The 26,120-nt window shown below is 39.3% G+C and overlaps 1 protein-coding gene across 8 annotated transcripts in view; it reads right to left on the bottom strand.

The window, feature by feature from the left end:
- The window catches only part of IKZF1 (IKAROS family zinc finger 1), a 70,055-nt gene extending 44,194 nt beyond the window's left edge, over nt 1-25,861 (bottom strand). The window contains exons 1-3 of one of the 8 annotated variants that reach the window (XM_039714866.1): nt 25,461-25,861; nt 12,644-12,697; nt 5,520-5,639 (exon numbers count right to left, since the gene is read on the bottom strand). In XM_039714866.1, coding sequence (XP_039570800.1) covers nt 5,520-5,639; nt 12,644-12,683 — 160 coding nt within the window. In that variant the 5' untranslated portion in view covers nt 12,684-12,697; nt 25,461-25,861. Of the gene's footprint in view, nt 1-5,519; nt 5,640-12,643; nt 12,698-13,233; nt 13,346-17,830; nt 17,879-24,413; nt 25,097-25,247; nt 25,321-25,460 lie in introns of those variants that run through there. The other 7 variants (XM_039714865.1, XM_039714864.1, XM_039714868.1 and 4 more) reach the window with 7 other exon arrangements.
- Nucleotides 25,862-26,120: the final 259 nt, after the last annotated feature.

Genomic DNA, 26,120 nt, shown 5'->3' with positions numbered 1-26,120 from the left:
ACAAAATTAAAATAATCCTGACAAAAATATCTTCTGCATTCTCCTTAAAAAATTATACATCATACTGGCAGGCTCTCAGAACATACAATATCAGTCCATACTAGGGACTGTTATTTTGGGGTTAGAAATAGGGGCTTCAGACCAAAGAAGAGGGGAGATTCCTGACTTCCCTATTTTTAAAAGTTCCTAAAATATTTCAGCTTCAAGTTTTTCAATTCCTTCAGAAGCCTCCTCAGTTGGACTTTCAAGCCTTGTTTCATTGTGGCAGGTTAAAGACAATTTTCAAAGCTCCCCAAACCATCTCAAAACAAATTTTCTCTCTGCTCTCATGGGGGCTACATCAGGTGAGACAGCAATTATGACTGATTATTTACAAAGGCTCATCAGCTTCTACACACTTCCAGACCTTTGAGCAGCAGAGATGTCCATCTGAAACCTGAGCAAATAAAACATATTACATAGCTCTCCAGGTTACTTCAGCTCTTGGAATTTGGTTCTCTGAATGTCCAGGCACACACATGCCACATTTTATTATTCATACACAAGACACTGCCTTCATAGCCACTGAACACCCACAAGGAGGAGTGTGCAAAGATGTTTAGCTCCAGCAGTCTTTTTCTTCAGCCCCTTTTCCTCCCCAGCAGAATTACCAGGGCACCAGTGCACTGGACCTGTCTGAACCACAAGACTGATCTTGCAAGCTGGGGTGGGGCACTTCCCCTTTTGTCTTTCCTCGCTTTTCCCCTCCGTCTGCAGCCTTTCCACACTTCTACTCTGTCTCCACCCAGCTGTGTGTGAGTTGCAGTAGATTTATGTAATGGCAATGGTTTCGGTTGCCTGGTGGCCCCTCAGCAATGCTTCTGCCCATGCTCTCAAATGGTTGAACTCCTTTTAAGGAAATAAAGCATCGAAGCTGCTCAGAGAGAGGACACTTGCCTGCATCAGTAAGTGGCTCCTCATGCAGGTTACAACCTCTGAATGGCTGAGAGGGAGGACCCCAGGGTGTGAAGGCAATGCCAGGGTCCCAGTGATGCCAGGCACTGAAGCCTGCAGCTACACAGGCTTCTGCTTCAATAACTGAGTTGTGGGAGGGATGCAACATCATCACTTGGTATTTCCCACTGGGAGAGAAAAATGTCAAAAAAATCTTCCTTTTAATGTCTCTTCCCATATCTATTTATTTTAAACAAATAGAGTTTATAACTTCATATGAATCTTTCTACTGATATCTATGATCACCCTGACTGGTAACTTTGGGTATACTCTGTCAAATGTCTGACAGTTTCATCCCAATTTTGTGAGATGAATTCTCCGCACCTCTTAAAAAGAAGATCTCTATACAGACCCAGACTGTAATCTGTGACTACAGGGGTAACACTTGACTCCTGTTTTAGAAGTCTATGGTCATCTGCAGCACCAGACAGCTGTGCAGAAATGGTGAGCCCACAGCCTCTTTCTGAGGCCACTAACACTGTGAGATGGCTTTTTTTATCCAGCAATGGCCACCTATGGAATGGGCAGTTATGACAAAGGAAGGCACTGCTTACCTTTCTGGATAAATGCCACCACTGCAGCGAATGGCTCTTTCTCCATGAAGTAGGGTTTGATCTACAGATCACTGACTCATTAACTTCCCACATGGCTTAAATTAGGATATAGTCTCAGTGCACAAACAGCCCTAAATTGCAACTGTTCACCACGCACAGGATGTTCAGTACGGATCATCCACAAAAGGTGCACACAACATTTAACCTGAAACTTACGGAGACTGAGAATTATCAAGTTATTTACAATAGGGTACCATGGGGAACAGGGCTGTTCAAAATAGGCTGCAAAGCACTAATTCTTAATGGAATGGACTTTCAGTAGATTTCTAAAAAACTCAGACCAAGATTTCAAAAGGATATTTAGGAGAAATGATAAAAGAGAGTCTCTAGAGCCTTAAAGAGTTGTGAAAATCTCTCACTGCTGAAAATGTTCACTGTGCTTTCTATCTGTAGAGCACACGGGTGAAAAGAACAGATTAAAATAAAAAAATGTTATAGGTGTCAGATTAGCCTGAAAAGTAAATTTGGGGTGGAGAATAGGACAAGGAAGGAAGAAGATCTAGTGGACAGAGGAGCAGAAATTAAGCATGCAGAAGGAAGCTGCTCAACACATAGTGGCTTTCTGGGGGTTGCAACATTAAAATCATAGTAAGCTCATCAAGGAAATGAAGAGCCTTGATGGTGACCAGAACATCTCTGCTTTGCTGTGCTACTTGGGGTTATTACTAGAAACTGTTGGTGGCTTTACTTCCGTAAATTATCCTTTCACACCAGTTGATCATTTTTGCATTGGTCAGAAGAAAGCCATGTTTTGGGCATCCCCCCTGCCTGGGAACACAAGTCAAAACATACATTTCATGATCCCCTGAGTACCTTCTTTATGAAATTTCCACCCTCTATAGTAATTTTAAAGGATAATTAAAAAACTAAAGGCAACCAATAAAATCTGGCAAGTAGAGGACTTCAACACCTTCCTTCTCAGAGCAGGAGAAATATTTAAAATGTTTCTCTCAGCTCTGTAGCACCACATTAGAGTCTGGAAGAGTGTACATGTTTGGAAGAAGCACAAAAGGAGATTTTTAAAAACACATGGAAGAGTAGAGCCTGTCTTTCTTTTCTAAAAATAGCTTATTTCCTGTAATCTTTGACCTTTGAAATGCTAAATTGATGAGAAAGGTAATTAAACTTTTGACTCTAGGTTTAAATATTATTTTATTAAATGTTACTACAAATCTAAGTATGCAAGCTGTCACTTGAACATTTCTATCTCACAGGCTGATTAAAACTAAAAAAAGATTTCTCACCTAATTTCAGGAGGATGAAGTAAATATTTATTCTTTTCATTTAACAAACTTGCAATGCCCATTGTTACCCCTATAGCCCTATGTGTACAAAAAAGTCCTCCAGAATGTAGAGACTTCATTAAATGTTTGACTCAAATTCCTTGGTGTATGCTGCATGGACAGCTGATCTCTCAGGGTGTTACAGCTTAAATGGAATGCACTGTAAAACCCTATGTTGAAATAAATCCAAATGGTAGGGGATTCCCTTTTGATGAAAGAAACAGATGGGACATTAGGAAAGTCATACAGAGCGAAACTGTTGGCTGGCCATATCTGCTCATGCAGGGCCTGTTGGTTACCACAGGCCACAGTCTAGCTCCCACCTGCCAGATGCACACAGATAACATCAGTGGGTCTTTACAATGCTCTCCTCTCTATCTTTCAATCTTCAAACAACTTTTCAGATCATTCTTGTCTACCTAAGTTTGGTGATAAATAGCAGTGAGGAACAGATCTTGGGACTTGGCGATGACGGTGTCGTACTAAACACCAAGCCTCTCTACACTGCCATGACATTGCCTGCACAGGAAGACAGCCCCCTTCACCCCTAATTCACCTATAAGATCATATAGGCCAAACACCACTCCTAAGGTGTTATTTTATTCCTAAGAGGTTTTCTTTTGATGAAGATCCAGAATGTGCACAGCAATCGTATGGCTCCTGATATGCCAGGGGCATATATTCATATCCTCTTTGTGAAAAGGGAGAATTAATTTCTTTAGTATACTGTTTTCAGAGAGCTAGCTTAGAGCTAGCAAAAAGGAGCAATAGAAGAGGTAAAAGTGTATGCAGCTTTACAGAAAAGACAAACATTGCAAGCAGTGGAGTTGGTACCTACAGATTATCCATAAAGCAGAGTTTTGTGAATTGTCTTTGATTATGTTGACTATGGTAAATGTCTCACTACAAGATATAACCCTTGTAAACAAAAGACCTATGGGGTAGAGAAAGTGGTTATAGTAAAGTTGTTAATGTCAGGGCATGAATAATCTAAATTATTGCTGAGTAATGAGAATAACAGATGGAACTTATCATATTTAGAATATGTGTAAATATTGATATATGACTGAACTGTTGGCAGAATCATTACATCATCAGCAAATATGAAGTTCAACTTTTCTGGGCCTTCACAATATTTGTGTGCATATTAAAGAAAATTCAACACAATGAAAAATTGTGTTTGGATTTGAACAAAGAACTAAAAAATTTAATTTTTGACACAAGGCTTAAATATTTTGTAGGGTTAGTTACTGTGGGAGAAAGGAGACATAACTCCTTTTACTGAGTTGATAGATAAGCAGTTAATGAAAGATTTTGTCCAAAGATCTTTGGACTGAAAAAATAAATAATTTAGTAAGTGATCAGATTGTTTAAAAGTATTTTAAATAGGATTTTTTCATAAAGTATGTCGATATGCATGTAGGAGTTGAAATTTTTGCTCATATTTTTGATAGGAGAGGATCAAATGGTAAATAAAATGAAGATGTATAAGATGATGCACTCACTACTAGCTTGTGCTGGAGTTTGGGAGTAGGTTCTATTAGGTTAGGTTCTATTCCTAATTCTGACACCCTACTGCTGTATTATTTTGAATTAATTATTTTGCCTTCTGTGCCTCCCTTTCCACCTGGTATCCTTTACTGGATTTCCTTAGACAATTAATGTTTAAAGTCACTTGCAATCTTTCTGTAAATCATCTACCCTGACTGTTACTCTTACAATAATATTAGAATGCAAGAATAATGAGCAATATTTTTATTTGTGGGTAAATATTTGTACTTTGATAGTCATCCCTTTACAGAAATATTTTTATCATATAGGGTACTTATCACAGCGTTCTGGGAGTCACTGTGCTTTTTTTCCTCCTCTTTTCCTTTTTTTTTTCTTCCCTACTAGTAAACAGGCATGGTGCTCAAGTAATATTTAGTCTTTTTAGTGCACTATGTGGGAGCTGGTGCATACAGTAGTCATCAGCATTGCTATTCCATTGCTAGTCCTTGGGAGTATGGGATCCCTAAGAAAAATCAGCATTTTGCACAGTCATCTCTGGACAGCAATTTTAACCCAACAGAATTTATCAGGTGTAATCACCTTTTATCTAAAAGATAAGTGTTTTCTAAAGTTCTCCCAGGTAAAAAAAATTAAAGATAAGTGGAGATCACATATTGAAATCTCAAATACATAAATACTTTGTATGTTCTAATATGCATTTCTGAACAAATCTGAATAGCAGATAACACAATAACATTCAAGATAGCATTCAAATTAATAATAAAAATAATAATAAAAATACAATTTATCGAATTTTTATCGAATCTGACTTCATATAATTTTGACCTGGAACCACATATTTAATTCCATTTCCTACACAGAATGAAAACTCTCTTTCCTGGGGAGAATGTCAAGCAACAGTCATGGTTTAGAAAGAAGATAAACAGTAGGATCTGTATAAGTTCTCTGTGGGTGAACATGCATTTCCTAAAGAAAAGGATGCACAAAATCCACTATGCACCTGAAGAAGATGGAAAGGCACAGGACCTGCTTGTTTACCAGCTTGTGAAAAAGTAATTTAACATTATTGCTGTATCATCTGCTAGTATTTCTTATCAGAGTGTATTTGTTATCTTACCCAAGATTCTGTCATTCTTAGAACTCTGCTGACCTCCAGTACTAGTTGAAAGGTCCTCTGGTATAGGCATAGGTTCATCTGGATCATCAGGGACATCACTAGTTGGAGGACTTTCCTTTCCTAATAGTGAGGAAAGCATCAGTTAGATTGTCATTGTCAGAGTAGCCTCATTATCAATTAATACAATAAGATGAACCACAAACCAAATAAAACTTTAAAAAAAGCCTAAACACTACTAAAGCATGACATTCTTAGGACCAAATCCCACTCTCCCGCAGAGAAAATTTCTTAGGAATACAGGGGAATTAAATTTTTTAAAAGAATGCATACAAATACCTCAAACAAATTTACTGAGTCTGAATACACAGTTATTAGCCTTACCATTTTAGATCTTTGTGAGATATGTATGTTTTCCAGCTGCTATGCTCAGAAGATGCAATTTAGCCAACAGAGACTGACAGATTATAAAGGTTATCAAATGGACATCCTTGGTAAAAAAATTCTTTCTTCCACAAGTTCTCCTTGAGAACACATCTGGATTTACTTCAAAGACATAGTGAAGTCTAACCCACAGGTATTCTGGGGCTCCAAAAGAGCTATCTCAAAAATCAAGTTTTATCTTCAACTGAAAACTCAGCTACAATTCCAGCAAGCTTCACTAATATCCCCAGATCAAGCTCTGTCTGGTCCTTGTGCCTACAAGTAGTGAAGTGCCTGTACCAGGACTTCTTACACATGAACAATTAGCAGACTTCAAGGATTTTATTGTCTTCTATTTGCAAATAGGAAACAAACCCCAATATTTTGAGTATACAAGGTTTTGCAGAGGCAAACAGTTTGTAAAACATTGTAGGTATTGTGGGACTGTTTTAGTGTCAAACACAATACAGTAAGAAAAAAGAACTCTCTTGCTAAGTATTGTACTTCCAGAAATAGTGAGGTTTCTTGATTTAGCCCTAATTCACAGCATACATCTCCTGCCCACAGTACTATCACTGTCTTGCAGAACTTTTAAAATGACTGCATACATGTCTAACAAAAGCATGCCTTGGAAACATCTACTGAAGGAATTATCTAGGTGATTAGTTTCATTGACCATTACTGAAAGACTGGCCTTTGCATTAATAGCAAAGAACAGAACAGGCCCAGAGCAGAATTCGAATGCAGTAATGTTCACATAAGACCCTTGTCTTGAAAATGAAGATGTTACCAAATTACATTGACGAACTCTGTTAGACATCCTGTGGCAATTGGCACACCGGTAAGGGCAGTAATTTTATGGCACACAGCCTTAGCAAATTACTGGGTTTTTTGCTAATGAGAATTCCCTCATTAAAACAAAAACATTAATCAAACCTTAAAACACCAGAAATGGAAAAAATAAACCAAATATAGCTTACTTTAGTGACAGCAGTTTAGTGATGCCAGTTATGGACTTAATCTGAATGAAGAGAATGATTTCCTCCCTGCCTCCTGAATGGATCAAAGCATTGTGTTTTCCTATCTATACTGATCATGACAGGGAGAAATGACAGGTAGTTTTAAGTCATCTTCCAAATTAGTTGTGTTGGGTTGCTGGCACAGACTTATGTTTAAATGAATATATGACTGCATTTCTTAATGACACACCTATGAAGCTGTGGAATAATTGCTGAGAAGGAGTTTTGAGAGCAGCATCAGGTGAACCATCCCAAATTGCAGCCAGAGGACTCCAGGGTATTGAAGAAACAGTCCTGCTCTGTCAGGAGGACTAACTAGATGATTTTAATAAGGTCCCTTTCATAGCCAGCTTCTGTGATGTATTCTTAAATAGGCAAAATAACACCCACTGGATGTCAGTGCAAGAGCAAAGGCGGATTGCATAAATGGACAAGAGGGAGCACGAATTTTACAGCAAAGGAAAAAAAAAAACAGGGAGTAAGTGAATTAATTTTTTTTTGCCATTCACAATTTAACTCTTTATTTAATTATTCATTCCAATTTCTGGGATGTAGGGAACTTACAAAACTGACAGCAACTTTCCATTGCAAGTCCTAAGCTGCCAAGCTGAGGTATCTCTTACAGATAAGATGAACAAGGGAGGAGAGACAGCTGAAATATTTCAGTTTATTCAACATATTTTTCCCCACACAAAACAAAAAACAAAAACTCCCAGAGGTTTAACTGGAGGGCAAGCAACAGCCTGGCAGCTCTCTTCACATTACACATAAGTTAAGGAAATTTGTTAAAAAGTAACAGTAATCCAAAGCAACCTGCATCTTCCAAGGATGAAACAGCACTCCCAGTTACAACAATGGATGTTGATGCTTTAACTGAGTCATGGCTGAGAAGAACAATTATCCTAAAAAGGATAATTGAAGACTGTTTTTGACTGCAAACCAATATAAACTCATAATACCAGAAGTATGGGAAAAGAGATAACAAACAAAAGAATATCTTCGTAAGTGTGTTATTGGGCATCCTACAATACTTAGTCTAGGTAGGATACTTTGAAGTCAGAGAAGTCTTTTTGGAATAGAAACCTGTTAGCAAAAGAGTACATTTGCAGTGGTAAACTCTTTCATTCACTAAATGGATATCAGTCTTCTACTTGTTAAATTAATAGCAGTTTGCCCAGGTGATATGAATTGGACTTGCCTCCTTGACTTGGTGGGGCAGAAGCTGGAGATCAGGTCTGTTTCCCTCTCTGCAGGAGACTGCAGCTAAGAAAACTTAGTAAACTTGTCTTTAATGACCCATTTAATATAATTTGATTTCTTCTTGTTACACATGATTGAGAAATCCCTACATGCAAAAAGACAGGACAAAAATAGTGGATTTAAAATAGATCCATTTATTGAGCTCTGTCTCTTGGATTCTAGAGGATCGTATTTGTATTTCATGCCTTAACTACATCTAAGCCATTACACCATGGGAAGTTAAAAAAGGAAGGGGGATAGGGAAAGGTGGGAATGCTTTCAATTTTAATTTCAAACAGACATGCCCAGAACAACAACTGGTCAAAGGAAAAGGAGCTAAGCCCCACACCAATACCTAGTGCCTAGTACTGGGGAAAATTATTCAAAAGTGACATAACAGAGCAAAGTAACTTAAGAAGTGAAGCATTAGAAAAGAATCTAATCTTGGGGTGGAGGGGGTGAGTTTTTTGGGTTTTAAATTAATTATTAGAAAAAGCCCCCTTAGCTGTGGAATTGAAGTTCTCTTTCTGGTACTGCCACTGGTTCGTGTTGCTCTTGGTTAAATCATAAATAGAAATAATTACAACTGCAGGCTGTATCAAATATTCCTTTATTTCAATCTGCATCTCTGTAAGATGGTCTCAGATTTTCAAAACTGCCATTTCTGTATAAAAATAGTCAAAGAGCCTACCCCATCAGTGATGCCTGGCAAGACCCTCAACTTCTATCTATTTGAGTTTCCTCATCTCTGCACTAGAAATATACTTGCAGCCAGAAGGAAAGAGAGGAAGGGAAAAAAACTGCCCAGTTCAATAAGGTTTTAGTATCCTTTATTTCTGTTAAAGTCCTCAGCCTGGTGTTCCTTTAACATGTACATCCAGCTCCGAGAGTGATTCAGCTCATGCCAGAATGGTGCTGCTGGTGCTACGACTGTTGAAAAGAAAGCCAGGGCAGGATGTATTACAGAAATCTCATTCCTTCTCCTTTCACAAACTAATGTTGGGTGTGTATTTAATATTGAGGGTTTCTTCTTCCTGCTTTTGCAGAGTGCAGCACAGCTTGATTTGTTCTAGGAGATCTCTTAATGTTAGATGTGGAAACATTTGCACTGTTTTTTCATGTTCCTTAACTGTTAGGCCCTAGAACTGAAAAAAAAAAAAAAAAAAAAAAAAAGAGAGAGAGAAAAAAAAAAAAAAAAAAGAAAGAAAAAAAAGAAAAAAAAAAAAGAAAAAAAAGGCAGGAAAAATACTGCTTGTTAAGTGAGATATTATCTTTGTTTTCTGACTCTCTTGTATGGGTGCCGGATACCATTTGGTTAAATGTATGTCAGCTCTCTCCTCATTTCAGAACTGCAACTGCTTGTCTCATGAAATATCACTTTCAGGAGAAAAATAAAAAGTGTGAACTCTGCTAGTCACACAGTATTTCAGTTCCTCTAGGAGTCAGCCATGCCTGGATTCCCCGAGGTGGGAATGCCTGGGAATGCACAGAGGGTTTGGATCACTCACAGTAGTTTTATACTCTCCTGGCCTGGCTGGCCTCTGCCACACCTGAGTCAGCTGCAGCTGCATAAAGCACATGGCTGCAAAACACCATGTTTGAGCTGGGGCGACTAGAGACCTTTATTTCTGTGTTGAAAAACAAAACAAAAAGCCCCAAAGAAACACACCAAACCAAATTTATGTTTTAACTTATATTTTCTAAAAACACAACCAAGCGTGCTAGTGAAGTCCCCTAATTCCATAGGCCCACAGAGCCAGCTATACCTGATAAGCAATACTCATAGAAACACACCAAACCAAATTTATGTTTTAACTTATATTTTCTAAAAATATTTTCTATATATTCTAAAATATAAGTTTTAACTTATATTTTCTAAAAACTTATTTTTTCTAAAAACTTATATTTTCTAAAAGCTATGTTTTAACTTATATTTTCTAAAAACTTATATTTCTAAAATATAAGTTTAACTTATATTTTCTAAACAGGAGAAATAAATGTTTTACAGCTGACAGGACAATCTTACACTCCTGAAACTGTGCTATAGTTTAACTGGTTCCCAGCATACAGCAGAGCTCCCTCATCATCCCAGAAGCACACAGAAACCCAGGGGAATACAAGGGGAAATATTCCTTTCTACATTAACCCACCTATGAGAGAGAAGTAGGTAACATCCCTGTACCTTCAGGTCCTCTACTTTTAAGGTCTAGTAAGAGCTTACTAAGAACCAGTATCTGTGGAACCTAATCTGACAAACTCTCATTTCCAGAAGGTGAGTTCCCACATAACTCTTACCATAAATGAAAGTAAATTATGAAGCTCTTTCTTTAGCCATAAATTCAGCTAACAACCCAATACAAGTCACAGCCTTTGCTCACAGAAAGTACCAGATGCTCAGTGACAGAAACGGCAGGAGAGTTCAAAGCAGACTTTAATGCATTTGTGTAGGTTTTCCTCTTATCAAAGGTAACTTTCTTTTTCAAGAAAACCCTCTCTCATCACAGAATAGTACTATTGCATGATAAGCTAGAAAAGCTAAAAGGAACAGCACAATACTACAGGGGTTCAACTACAGAAAACTTTGAGAAGTACAAATTATAGATATACATTTATTATGTATATATTTACATATATACAAGCAGTCAAGATTGCAAAGTTCTTTGTAAAATTTCCCTCTGAAGGGAGCGGCAGGCCACAAGGAATGCAAAGTGTTTGCTCTACCAATCCAATCCTTGACTCAAGGCCGCATCTCCCCTGCTGCTACTCTTCATGTCAAAAGAAAAACAAGCAGTGCTCTAGTAAGAAGTAGCAGGTGTGAAGCTCAAATTCACACCGTTGTAAAGAATACCACAACGGTTAGGTGGGGGTATCCAGGGCAGCCTGTGCTGCTGCAGAGTAAGAGGAGTTCAGTGCTCCTCCCCGAAAGAGCTCATGCAAGCAGGGAAGGATTTGTGCAGCAGGCAGAGGAGCTGGATTCAAATCATGGTGCCTCTTGTTGCTCCAAGCAGTTCCAAAGTGAATAAACAAGTAAAACTCCACTGCTTTTTCTGCTAAGGCCACAGATGCTCCAGGGACTGCATGTATAAGATTTTATTTCATTTACAAATCGGTTCAACATGCAACAAAGCAGTGATGTGTAAGTTTATCCAGTTACAATTCCAAATTTGTTACCTCAGGAGCGAATGCAACATGTCTCCACAGGGCTAACTAGAAATGACTTCTCTATAATAAACATAACTAGTAATCTTCTTTTGGCATGAAAGATTATTATACTCTTGCTCTTTCAGACAGAAAATGTGTTTGATTTTTATTTTTCAGATGACATTGAAAGTTCTGGGTTCCAATCTTTGACAAAACTTTTCAAAAAGTTTTAGAAAGGAAGCAGAAGAATAACAACAGAGAGAGGGAAAGGAAGTGGTATTCATGTATTTCAGAAAAAGCCAGTTACATAGTCACTCACACTGTGCCCAGACCTTTACCAGCTACCTTCTATAGCTGTACCCCCCAGTCCTGAGGCAGCAGTGCCCAAGAGCTGCCTCTGAAGCAAGAGCTGCACGCCCAGGTGTCTGCTGTGAGTGGGCTCAGTGACGGGGCTGTCGTGTTCCAGGCTGAACACTAAAAGTGAAAACTGAAAGCCATTGACCGTTGCAGCTGCCAACATACAAGGGAAACTGGGAAAGACAGTAACCTGGCCTTTTTCAGCTGCTCAGGCACAACAATATGCACGTGTATTATCTTGCTAAGCCAATTTTTTATGGAACCAATTTCCAAGGAAGTTAAGAATACCCCCAAGGAATATCAATATGGGATAAGACTGCAAAATCCTATTCATGTGTCTACAGAGCAAGTTTTAGAAACCCAAATTTTATGCCATTTAAACACATTTCAAAATATCATCTTGGACAAAAACAATTACAAACATAAAATCTCATGCCAATCAGTTCTCATTTTCTTTTTTCTTCTTCTTCTCTTGACTCCTTTTTTTTTCTTTCTGTTTTTAAACATGTATAATAAAACTGAATGCTTTGGAAAAAAGTCAAATAACCCTATCCGGTAAATATGGTTTGGTTTTCATTAGTATTTGCCCCTTCCCACCTGGTGAATTTAGTTTGTTCTATGTTCATTTTGTAACAATCTGAATTTTGGTCCCAAAAGAATTTGTGTAAATGTGCACCTGACCATGTTTTAGGGATACACTACCACAGATTTAATGCAAAATTGCATCTATGTTTCTATATTCCCTTGACTTTCTTATTTACATGGTCCCTTTTAAAAAATCCATGCACCACTGGGCTTGATATCAAGTGATATCATTAATTATATCTCAATTCCCACTTTGGTTTTAAAAAAAGACCCAAAGCAATTATATTGACAAGAAAAACATTGTACTGTGCTAGAAAGATGAGCAGGAATTGAGTATTTTCTTTGTAGAAGTAAGGACCTCACCTGAAACCTGGGACATATCTTGAGCCTCATCTGTTTCCATTTTCCTTGAGTTATCTGAGAAGAGAGGAAGAGCCTTATGTTAATGTAAAATAGCACACACATACATACACAGAAAAAGAAAAAAAAAAACCACCTTACACACACAGAAGGAGAAAGAAGGGGAAAGGAAAAAAAACCCTTTTGCTATTTAACTAAAAGATTATCTGGGAAGAATAATGTATTTTTCTCTTTATTCCCTCCCTGCATACTTGCTGGAGTATCAGACTGGCGCAGACCTTGATCCTTTGAAAAACAGCATTACAAAGATTTATAAAAATATCATTACAAGCACAGGAGGACCAAATTTGTTATTTATTGTTAATTTCCTACTGCATAATAACCCAAAATGCAAACTGACTGCAACAAAATTAAGCAGAAAATTAAATGGCCCTGGGTCATTGTAGGCACAGAATTCATTCTCTTGGTTGATCCATAGTTATGTTCTTTCTAATTTACTGAGCATGCATCGATGAACCTTGAGTCAGCTTGGTGACACACGTACAATCAGCAATCAAAAACCGAAGCAATTTGCTGAAGAATGTCTCATTTACCCAGGCAGGGCTGCATATCTGAGCAGCAACAGCCACTACCTCCATTAATAATGAATACACCTCCAGCCACAGCAGATGGGCAGAGCAGCAGCTCCAGGCTTTGGCCCTTCGCTCGCCTGGGAGCCCTTCCCTCACATCACACCATCCTGGTGCTGCGCGGGGCAGAAGTACAGCTCCCGAAAATAGCGAAGCAAGCCCAGGAGGGAGAAGGAACCCGTGCCTTCCTGTTTTGCTGACAGATGGCTGGCTCCACAGCATGGTAAGCGATACCAGGAAGCTCCTGCCCTCGGCTTGCGACACACCATCTTCCGAGGAGCCAGCGACCAGTGACCACAAGCACCAGGGAGAAGCGTGTGGAGAGTTAGTGGGGTAGAAACAAAACTCAGGTTCTCAATCAGAAGGGGGCCCTGCAGGTCCCAGGGCTCGAGTGCTTGCTACAGACAGCTGGTGGTCCCTTGGATAACAGATGTGCTGCTGGAGCAGGTAGTCCCATCACAACTTGGTCCCCACCTTGTAGTATGGCATGGGCAGCTGAGGTAGCCTGAGGTGGGGAGGGGACAAAGAGCCTACACACTCTTTGTTCAGCCATGGAATGTTAGATCACATCTTCACCTGCTGCAACTGGCTCCATATCCTACTAATCAGAGAAGCTGTTCTTTGCTGTTCCTTGTAACACAGATGCTTACTCACACTGTCAAGCCTGCTTACTGGAATTAAACAAGCATTTTCTTGAGGGATGGAAACAGAGGAGGATGTAGTTTGAATTCCTGGGAAAGGGTTCAACTTTATCCTAATCTTATTAGTCCAGTTTCCATGATTATTCTTTTCCCAAAATAAGACCTTCAACCTGCACTCCAAAATTTTGCAGTGGGAAAGTAACAATTATTGTATTTAATAATTTCATAAATCTTATGGTCTACTCGCTTGATTCTGAATATCAGGAGTACATGTCAGATCCAATGTATTGTTGCCCCCACCTTCCTACTTAAAAATCCTGGTTTTCTTCACCAGGTCCATGCTAGAATTGCAAAAAGAGAGTGTGTAGGCTGCAGGGTTGCAGACAGATAGGATGTTGAACAAATTGTAGTCTATGTAGTTTGCAAAAAAACATTGGGTATTCTTACAGAGCATTCTGGCTGTTGCACATATACTGCAACAGCACTTAACATCCAATAATGCTCTGTCTTGCTTTATTCTGCACCTAAACTTTAATTCCAGACAAGCAATTTGTTTAACGTCTATATATAGTTCTCAGAAATTACTACAGATATGCAAAATGCAAAAAACCACCTTCCACTCGACAATTTGCATCAGTTCCTATGGGACTGAAGAGCTTTCAATAGGTCCATTTTTATTAAAGTAGTCAGTGGGAAAAGCAGCTTCTCTTGCAGGAGGGAAAACCCTGTAATTATAGCCTGCTCAGTTACTGGAAGCATGGTGTATTTACAGCAGGTGGTAGGGTACAAGTGCCTTACTTCTCCTGCAAGTATGACTGAACACAAAGGAAGAGAAAAAGAAATGGGAATACATTTTACTACTGCCTTCTAGGGTCACCCAGCTACTATTAATCAGTAGATTACTTCACATTTTTCCAGAGGACGATAAAGCCTAACCAACCAAAAAAACCACCCCAAGAATATACCCACTAGAAAGGGGTCACACTCAGGAAGGGCACTTTATTCCAACTGCACCTGCCTTCTCCCTGTTGCTGGGATTTCAGCAGGACTGGGAGTGCCAAGGGGAGGGGGTGCAAAGAAGAAAGTTTCTTCTAGTTTTGTATTCCTGAATTTACCTGCCTTTGTCATGACAAGCCTTACACTCAGTATTTCTGCAACTTAAGCCACACTCTTGTCAGCTGTACTCCTTCCTGCCTCTTGCAGTCATCAGGCAGAATTCTGTTGGAAAACACTTCCCAATGGAGAAGTCCCATTTCCTGATTTCTTAAATTAAGAGCTAAATGACAGAGCTGATTTTTTTCTTGTTTGGCTTGTTTTATTTTTCTTTTTTTTGTTTGTTTGTTTTGGGTTTTTTGGTTTTGTTTTTGTTTTTAATGAAGAGAAACGGGAGTGCAGTTTGTTGTGGGAGTTTTTTTCTGTTTGTTGTATTTTGTTTTGTTTTGGTTGGTTGGTTGGTTTTTTTACTGGAATAGTCTTAGCTTGCTTTCTTTGAGGTTGGATGACTTCTTGTCCTGAAACACACACCCTCAGATCTCACACTGATGGCATAGGGGTTTATCCTTAAATTGGGTGACTTTAAGACATTTGGCAAAGCTGATCTATTTCATAGGGATGAAACATTGAGAGGAAATACAGTTAGTGGAAAAGTAATGATGGAAAGATTTTTTTTTCCTCCCCAATAATTTCTTAGAATAATTAAGCATGGTTCCTAAATGCAGATTAAGATCCACAAGCACTATACAAATTGATAAAAGCAGAAAAAAAAAGAACTTTAGAAAGTCCTCAAAGGTGTTTGAATCCCTCCCAGAGGAAGATTGTTCTTTTATTGTATGTGGTAAATACTAATGAAATCCCAGCTAACTTCAGCTTAGGCCCTGTATCAGCAAAGAATATATGACAGGACATCTGGCACCCCATCTCAGTTCTGCAATTGGCCATGTGCAGGTTTTGGCTCTGTGTCTGTTAAAAGTCACATCAGACTTGAGCATAATAGGTCTTAGGCTAAATTTTAGGTGCTAAGAGTGGAATTTACCCTTTTGCCTCTGGTATGGTAAATCTATGAATAGGAAACCATGCCTTGATTTTTCTCCCTTTCCTCTGGTCTAGAATCAGCAGAAGCAAGAATTGTCAGTCTCTGGAAAATAAGAGATCTTGTGTACAGGTATGAGAATTTGCACTAAAGTATCTCTTTGTTATCAATTTGTAAATCAATAAACCTTTGCAATGATTTATCAAAAGAACAATGTTTTAGACATGTTTCTGACATAAACCCCTAAAATTACATTATGTTTCAGTTTGGAACAAAAAAGAGGTTTTTTAATTTTTCACTGTTTAAATTTTACCCATGATTCAAATTTGTCACTAGCATACACTAGTGTGTATGGCTTCACTGCCTTCAGTGTAGTCACATCTCTTCAGGTTTTCAGCTAATTTAAGAGCCCGAAGCTAGAAATCAAAACCTGGGTGGGCACCTGACTTAAACAATCTTGCTCTCAAATGCTGAACCTCTCTCACTCTCATTTACGGCAGGAAAGGGATTAGCACCTAGGTGATAATAGATAATTCTTCTATTTAGGAATACAAATAGCTTCAAAGTTTGGCCCCTTATTACAAGAGCTACAATACAGATAAAATTCCTTTCAAAATAGATAAAATTATTTTTTCAAGGCTGTTCAGATAAGGAACTCTAACCAGTATGCTTTCCTCTTCAAACTATGAGTACCAGATTCAAAGGTGAAGCTACTACAATCCTTTGGAAAAATAAATCAAAATATTGCAACTTTAAATTGCCTGATAATCAACACACAACCCTTCTGAAAGGTTATGTTGATTTTGTTTTAAATAAGGAAGCATCTAAGTGGCTATGATTTTGGATTGAATTTAGTCAGCCTTTGTCCTGAAAGAAATTTACATGAAGAAAATTTCCCTCCTTGCAACTTTCTATACAATATAACTCATGCTATATCTTAATAATATATCAAAATACACCCCATGAATCACTGGAAGCATCGCTTCATTTATACCTAATGTAAATTACAACCAGAAGTGGTTTTAGCACCTTCTAGAATTGCAGGTGTAAACAGGAAGAAGTCATTATAAGGTCAAGATTTTTTAATATTTCAGAATGCAGCAAATTAATTATTTGGTTTATTTTTTTGTCTCCCAGCAAATTCAAAAGTAAACCTCCTTGTCAAGAAAATGAATGCTTAGCATTTATACAAGCCTTCATAAATTGATATAAAGCCTGTGTAAGCATGCCAGTCCTTCTACAACCCTGTTCTCTTAGGATATTGAAAGATCCCAAGACTGGGACATTGTTGTGATTCAATGGAATGACCTAATCCAATGCCAAAGACTAGCTATCCTTTTTCTCCTCTGTGTTTCTCGAGCTATGTATGTACTGACTTCTCTGGGACAAGATGTGCTCCACACTCAGCACAATGGAACCTGACAGGAAGGATAAGAAATCAAAGTGCTGATATTTGTGGAGCCACTTTGGTCTTACACCAGCATACCTAAACTTAGAGCTGTCCTTCCATCTACAGAGAGCTCTACCTCTGGCGCTGCAAGGACTCCACAAGCATACACCACATCCAGCTGCATGTTTCCTGACAATTCTTAGGTGTAGCCATGCTGAGGAGACAGAAAGGTGCCTGAAGGAACACTTTTGTCTTGAGTGTGGCCTGCAGGGGCAGGTACACTTCCATGAATCCTCACAGCAGAAAATAAGCACTCACAAAGTCTTGAGGGGAGGGGAAATAAAGTCTCTACAAGGGACCTGGTGCTCTGCAGGTGCTTTTGCAAATATAAAAAGTGAAGGGAACATGCATTCCTCAGTGGTGAGAACTCTAGGTTAAGTGTGAAAAGCAAGCAAGGAGGCAAACCCCAGCTTTACTTCCACAGCCACATTGGGGAAAGACCCGACTGTGCAGCTCCCACTTCTGTAAGCAGTGTCATGGCAGGAAAGGGACCCCTCACAGTGGTCATTGCAGCAGCTGGTTCTGATGGAGCGCTAGTGTGTGAGCACGTCTCATGTCTGTGGTCTCTGACACATCTCATTGGCTCCTCACCACACAGGCTTCACCTTTAGCAAACTAAAACTCCAAACCAACAATCAAAACCATAAAACCCCAATCCATTTTAAAACCCGAATTGAAGTGAAGCTCCTAAAATGGGTCCTAGATTCAACCACCCAAGACACATAAAGATAAAAATAATAAACAAATTAATAAAGGAAAAGAAGGTTGCAGCCTGAAAAACACCGAATACTCCTATAGCCCCTAAAATACCTGACAGGAGAATTTGCACATTAAAGACAGGTTAGGAATGGTATCATCATATATGTCTCATCAATCTTTTGGGGTTTAAGCTGGAAGCTGTAGCTGCAGCTGCAGCTATACTACAGCTGCATTTCTAATTGCACCAGAGGGTCTCAACCTAAAGGAATCAAGCCTCTCGTATCCATGGAAGTCAAGGAATATAGAGCAACAACCAAAGAATAGATGAATAAAGACACCTTTGTAAAAGGATTTAACATTTAGCTTCATTTTAAACCAAAGCTAATATATATATATATACATATATATATATATATATAAAACCAGGCTTGTAACTTCATGTACAAATGTGCTAAATATGGTTAAACATGCAACAGAACAACAGAAAGACTGTTGAACATGGAAAGAAGGTAATCCGTATTTTGTTACCAATCTTCAAATACTTTAAGAAAACCGCTAGAATTCTACAAACTCATTTTAATTAAAAGCATTCAATATCTCAGCAAGCATCTGATAATTAGCTTTATTATTGTAATTTAATATGCTACACTTCACAATCTCTGTGAATGACTCTACTTTAGAACCATTTTAATTCTATTTTTAATTTCCGCCTCATCACACAGCTCAATGTAAATAATAACTACCAAGGTGAGGGGTGGTCCTTTCTGAAAACTGAGAGTCGTAATCAGCACTTCAATGTCCTTCCATTTTTGTTCAAAAAAACCAAAACAAATACCTCCAGGTCCTTTAAAGGACTGCATTAAAACAGAAAAAAGGTTAAAACTAAGTGGATCAATTTCTTTCCCTCTGCACTAATTCTGTATTCAGCATTTTCTACATAGTCAAGGGAGATGTTTAGTTTATTCAGTCATTTCTCTATTCCTGCCTAGTGTAAATGCTGGTTAACTACACGAATTGACAATACAATTATGAGCATACAGTGAAATTTCAATGGAGAGCTCCTGTCTGCAAAATGAAGGAAGCACTGTAATTCAACACACAAGATTAAGAAAAGAACTCTGCTAACAGTGCAGATGTGAAACATTTAAATGTCTGGCACATGTAAAATTAATTTCTGTATAAGGGAACAATTGTGAGGGTATAAAAAAAGTTGTCTCAAAGATCGTACATAATTCTCAGTTCTTTGGGAATTCTTTTTCAAATCACTGACAAATGATAAAAAGTGCATCTTGTATCATATATGAGTTTTCCCTATGTGCTCCTCCTAGCATTTTCTTTGCTTGAGCTATATTTATGTAACAATTCATTGCTAAAGGAGATAATAAAAAATCCATTTTTATTGACTTTGTGTGCAAATTACTGGACTTGATATCATTGCAAATATGAAAAAGGTTCTTCCTTCAAGTTTTTGAATTGCAATCAGAGTAATTATAAATTGTTTCCACAATATGAGAAAAATATGAAGGTAATTTTCCTAATTAAGGGCAAGTTTTATTCACTCATTAAACCCTGTCACCTTTATTCACTAAAAATCAAGCAGAAAAGTGGAATAAATTCACCAGGACAAAGAAAACGCACACCCTTCCATCTTATAAATAAACCAACTATAAAAGGTGAGGGGTGTAAATTAAAGCACTCAATCTAAGCACACAGCATATTCTCAAGTGGCCAAATAGAGCTCTTGGATATTCTTCCAGAGCTCTCACTCAAGGAGAGGCAAACAGCAGATGAAGAACTGTACTTTTTGTATATATCTATTTATCTGATTTAAAAAGCGTAGGATGTCCTCACCACAGTTTATCTAAATGTGCAATAGAGAGAACATAAAAGCACCTCTTTATGTCGAGAATTGTTATTGCCAAGTATACTCTACAATGTATCAGTAGTTAATTTGTCCGAATTATAGAAGGTTTCAGTAACTCCGCTTCATGATCACAGAGTTGCTTCCTAATTTCTCTTCAAACTGCTCAGGCTGTTACAGATTATTAAAGGACATTACCAGCCTGAATAAGCATATTAGAGATTGGTGTGATTTTTTTTTTTTACCCTTAAATAACTCCTAAAATTAAAGCAAATTAGCAAGTTCCTCCATACCATATATTTTAGTTAACTCACTCTGCTTTTGCAAATATTTTGGGTCCAATCCACTATGGCCAATTCCAGCTTTATACTGCAATTGCTCTGCTGTTCTCAGTGAGTTGAAACAAGCAGAAAAATGAAGCAATTTGGCGGGGAATCTGATCTGTCTTACAGAGCAAGTTTCTCTTTCACTGAGAAAGCTAGAGCAAGTGGAATCAGAAGAAGAAATGTAAATCTTTCACATGAAATAAGCAAAATAAGCAAGAGAAGTGGACAGTTCCCATGGCTTAAAAAATACGATGATTCCAGTGTGACTGCTCATCCAAACCTGCAGTCTGAATGGCTTTTGAAAGCATTTACGCAGGAAGCATGAGTGTGCCATGTAGTTCCCAAATCTGCATGGCTCTATCCCCAAGAGTTTGCAATGGTACAAACAAAGCTGAGAACATGCATGTGTCTTTTCAGAACTAGGACCTACTTTTGCAGCCACCACAGTGTTGGTGGTAAACTGCTTAGTGCAAAAACCCCCTGCTCTCTTCTCGTTCACCACCTTAAAGCATGGAGGAAGCTGTTTTCTGAAGGAGAAGGGTGAGGCAGAAGTTGTCGGGGTTTTAATAAAGATGCATTGCAACACATCTTAAGGAGTAAACATAATTCTGTTTAAATTCAGGGAGCAAACAAAACTTTTGTTGACTTGTAGGTAGGTTTGTGCATAGATTGATAAAGGGACAACAAGCCACAGTTGACTTTGGAAAAAGGGAGTTTTCCAGCTGAAGTCAGTCCACTTTGCTGGATAGCCATTGGAGAGAGAAAACTCCTGCAGCTACTTTGGATGAGTAGAAGATATTTAAAGTAGCCTACTGTTTAAAAAAATGCTGTAAAGCTGACAAGACAGAGGCTGTCTGCCTTGCCTCATATGGCATTCACACTCATCTCTCAACGTTTTTCCACTCCAGTGCTGGGTGGGGGGAGCAAAAATAATCTTTGGATGACAGAAATAATACTAGTGGAGAATAGGTCTTTCCTCTTTTGACTCTTATATTGAGTTGCAAGCATTCTAAAAGGCTTCCCATAGAATTATAGACCCAGAAAACACTGATGAGAGTCCTTATCTTCAACTCCTCAACTGGCATGATGTATTCCCAGTGTTCTTTCTTTCTGAGTAATTTTATACTTGCTAGAAAAGTGATGTTTGTCACTTGGGAGGGGAATTCCAGGGGAGCCAGCAGTGCATCCTGCTTTACTCTCACAAGGATGACAACATTTTCCAAAGATTCCATTATTGCTGCACTAAATTCTACTATTTTACTATTATTTCTTTTTTGGTCTAATTCTATTACTTTTAATAATAGTAGAAAGTAATGACTGATCAAAATGTAATGAAGTACATATGTGAATCTTGACCAAAAAACAAAAATTACTATGGATCCAGCTTTTCTTGCACATAAAACAGGAGAAAAAAAAATCCCACAAGCCTGCTCTATGGAAGTTTTTCCTGACAAAGAGCCACACAATTAGGCTGTGATCCATGACTTTCGATATCTTCTGGACTTTTTACGAGAACATTGCCAAAAATGATCTGCCAGAACAGCATACGATTCATTATGCCCTTGCTTTTTGTCGCTGAAATACAGACTGGACCTATTTCCTTGTTTTCTGCAAAACTGTGGTGTTAGTATAAGAAGTACCTTAGCTCAAATAAAATATGTCTGGAAATGTTTTTGGCTTCATTTTGGAGTTATCCAATTTTAATGATGAGAAAGAAGTTTTGCATTGCTGTAAAACTCAGTGGATTGGTTATCCAGTTACATTTCTGCATTGCTATGCAGTGGAAGCGGCAAGCAGACCAGGTTTTTGGTATTAAGATCCACAAGGGAAAGGAAAACTGCTACAGTAATGCTGAGATGGAGACTATTGCATTTTTAAATGGTACGCTGAATGCAACACAAATGACAAAGATGTTGTTCATGTTTATAAAAGGGATCAAGAAACCACATCATTTCTGGAGGGAGTACTGGCAGCTCTCTGGAGGGAGAGGGGATGGAAAGTCTGAGGTATATGACAAGCTTATCTCTCTAAGGCAATTCAGGAGTTTGGGACCTTCCACTTGCCACACCAAGGCACTTCTCTCACTTATAGTTAAGTAGCCTCCCCGAGAAATACTCAGCTGGGATAAAGGATGCACATAGGATCGGTGCATAAGCTTCTCCAGTTACTGGGAGGATGAAGGGCAAAGAGTCCTCTGCCCTGCCTTCCCATCATTACATTGGCCCAGAGACATTAGTGATTCTCTTCAAATACGAGGGTCCATCACTCCTTCCTGACTGAATCAGGACAGTCAGTACAACTTCATACTATGCTTCTGTGTTGCTGTCATTTCCCCTGCAAGCCATACCCAGTAGGGAGAGGACTCTTGCAAGGATCAGTGCATTCAATTTGAAGTCCTGGATGCTGGGGACGTCCAGCATTGGACTTCCATTGACTTTAGTCTGGTCAGTCTCCTCACTCAGTAGGTAAACCTGATTTCTCCTTGGCTTTCATTTTAAATATACCATATAATTAGGGATATAATTTCTATTTATATTTTTGCATAAACTTGTAGTATATAATGTTCTAATTTCACCTACTTTACTAAAAAAAAAAACCAAACAAAAAACAAACAAAACCAAACCCAAAGAAAAATAAGAAAAAGAGCACATGAGTAGTTACCAATACTAAGATTTGCGAGAAAGTCTTTAAGGTTGGAAGCAACTCTGATTAGAATAGAATAGGGGATAATAGAAACATGAACTACATAAAGTGCAGAGTTCTGCAGTATTTTGGACACTTCCCCCCTGCAGTTCTGCTACAGACAGCTATCATAAGGACATGAACTGTTTTAAGAGTCTTTGGTCTTGCACATGGTCTGTACTTGGTTTCTCATGTCTTCAGGCTTCAGTTTCAAAGGCTTTGACAAAGAAGTAAGGCATACAGCCATGTAACTAAAACTTGGTAGAGTTTTGCTAAGGATTGAGGGGGTGGGCACATAAGGCACTCTAAGCAGTATATATTGTGTTTTTTATTCAGTTTTTTGACCAACATGAGTTAAAATCAAAGCAGACCATGCCAATGTTAGAAAGAAGCCTATGCATGGGAGCAATGAAACTTTTTAGAAAAGAGACACAGTATCAACTACTGTATCATCTGTTATATTAATCCATGAATGCGAAATTTTCATGGTAACAGTCAAATCCATGAGCACTTTTTGGACTTACATTTTCCCTCAGTAACAAAGAGAACAAAGAATAAACAAAGTTACCTAAGTGCAAAAATTTTGCTTGGAAAATCCAGAAGCTAAAGCCATTGCATCCTTCATTTTTCTATTTCACTAAGGCTTCAAACACCTTAAACTGCGCAATTCACTAGCAAGATGAGAAAGCCACTCAGAACATGCCCCTGCTTAGCTGATTCAAATAAAGTATTTCCAAGTATTTGAAAGGAATTTTAGTACTTACTTCTAAATGCAACATATCAGTATGCTTTTTCTTTACATTTCAATGATAATTTATAACATTTAACAGCGAGTCAGACTCCATGGTACTGCAGAGTGCGTGTGAGTTACAACTGATGTGAGCAGTCAACTGAAACTAACAAAGCATGTCTTTTAAAGGATTTGGACCTTACAATGCATTACAGCTTCGAATTTTAAAACTAAACGATTAAAGTTTAGAAAATGGGTTATTAATGTGAAGGCACAAAATATAACCAGGATTATAGTCCTGGTTTATTTAATTTGGGTAAGGTTTGGACATCTGGACAGTAAGTGCATATCGATGTAACCTTGGTAGCACCCAGACATCAGAAAGAAAAATATGTAGTCAAGAAGGTCTAAATCCTAACTTCTAACCTCCACACAAAGTCCTTGAAACACTTCTTGCACCAAGATTAAGTGAAAGGGAATAAAAGGAAAAAAAGCAGAAAAGGAAAAATATAGAAAGAAAAAGTAAAAAGAAATAACATATTCTTCTACAACAATTTCAATACTTTAAGTCAGTGGCTGTACAGGTCTAAAATTTCTTGCATCCCACAAAACACTTTTTTGAGATAATTTGCAATCACACTACAAAATTTTCTGATACAGTACTATTAACTTTTAACAATCTTGGAAGCAGAATGCTTTGCACAATGTCTGGCAGTGTTACCATACCTTCTAAACCAAGGTAGAAAAGCAATCCAAGAAGTAATCAGGTTTCTTGAAGCACAAAATTAAAAGTTTCCTTAGAACCGACTGCTGCAGTGGGAACTCATTTCTTCACACACAGTTTCTAACTAAGTGCATCTTCTTAGCAACGACAGCAGACCGAAACCGTCCCTTCACAGAGAGGGTAACTTTGCGGAGCAGGGTAAAATAAACCCTCCAGCTGTGACAGGCTGTATGGCAAGGAGGAAAACTTCTGGTGCCACCGCTATTCGGAAGTCAGCAACTTCTCTAATGCCGTTCCCCTCAAGCGCACTGGGGCTGATAATTTTACAATTTCCTAATAGTTTTTACGACCTCCGTACCTGCCTCCCCTCTGCAAAGTACAGGCGCAAGCAATCGGAACGCGGGCTTTGACTGAACCTAAGTGCTGTGGCTGACTCGAGGAGAGCACAGACCAATCCGCATTTGAATCAATGAATACCCCTTCTCGGCCAGCTCCTCATGGCTACTCATTTCTGAAATATTAAGGAAGCACTCTAAAACGCCTGGATTACACCCGAGCTGTATGTTCGGCTCAATATTTCAAATGAAAAAAAAAAGAAAAAAAAAAGAAAAAGATAAAAGCGTGGGACGGCGAGAAGGGGGAGAAAGACATGGGATGGGATTGTATGGGACGACCGGGCTCCGCAGTCTCCCACTTAACGCGCCCGGCAACTTCTCCGCGGTAGCACCGGCTCCGCGGCCCCTCCTCGCCCGCGCACCGCAGCCGCCCGGGGCTGACGCCCCGCTCACCCCGGGGCAGGAGCTGGTGCCCGCCCGGGACCCCCCGCCCCGCGGTACCTGCTATGCCGGGGCCGGGGCGGGCGGCAGCTGTGGCGGCGGCTGGCGCCGCTCCATGTGCCGGCGCTGCCCCGCGGGCCATATATAGCTTTTCCTCCGCCCCGCGCGGCCGCCGCCCGCTCCGCACCCGCGCACGCCCCCGCCCCACCGGCGCTTGGGACTGCGGCGGGCGAGCGGCGGCCCTCGGGACGGAGGGACATTCACCTGCTTTACCTGTCGCCGGGGCGCCCCGCCGGCTGCGCGCAGCTGGAAGCGCGGGAGAGGGGCCGGGCTCCGCGCTGCCCCACGGAGGCTCCCGGGGCCGGACTCTTGCGGGGCCGGGACTCGGGTGTCCCCGCACGGCAGGCAGCTACTAGGCACAGCGACAGGGCCGAGAGTCACAGGCCGTCAGCTGCAGACATCCACCTCCCGAGCAAAGGGGTCAGATCATCCTTCTTTACTTCAACTTAGTCTTTCGCATCTCGTGCAAAACGCGTCCCGCGCTTTTTGTGCACTTGAATTTAATCGCCGGACCAGAACTTAAGTAACTTACTTAAAATCGGTGGCAGAGACAGTAGCTGGAATCCAGACCTTACTCTTCAGTCCGGAGGGCACGTCAAACCTGATGGAAATTATTCATGCTTAAGAATTAAGCACATTTACACTCTGTGGAGATGAGGATCTAATTTTTGTTGTGCTTCAGTTCCTCATCTTCAAGATGTGGATAACAAATACTTCCTTTCTCACATCCTACCTTTATCTTTGCTCTCATATGACAAAAGTTTAGGCATAGCTTTATGCATGTGTATAAGTTCATGGATTAAAAAAAAAAATAAAGCAATTAGGCATTGGCAAGATCAGGAGCTTAGAATGCAAGCTTTTTGAAACAGAAAC

The sequence above is a fragment of the Passer montanus genome, unplaced genomic scaffold (assembly GCF_014805655.1).
Source record: "Passer montanus isolate IOZ18808 unplaced genomic scaffold, ASM1480565v1 scaffold31, whole genome shotgun sequence".
NCBI lineage: Eukaryota > Metazoa > Chordata > Aves > Passeriformes > Passeridae > Passer > Passer montanus.
The sequence above is the reverse complement of the archived record's forward strand: the minus strand, read 5'-3'. Positions and strand labels throughout refer to the sequence as shown.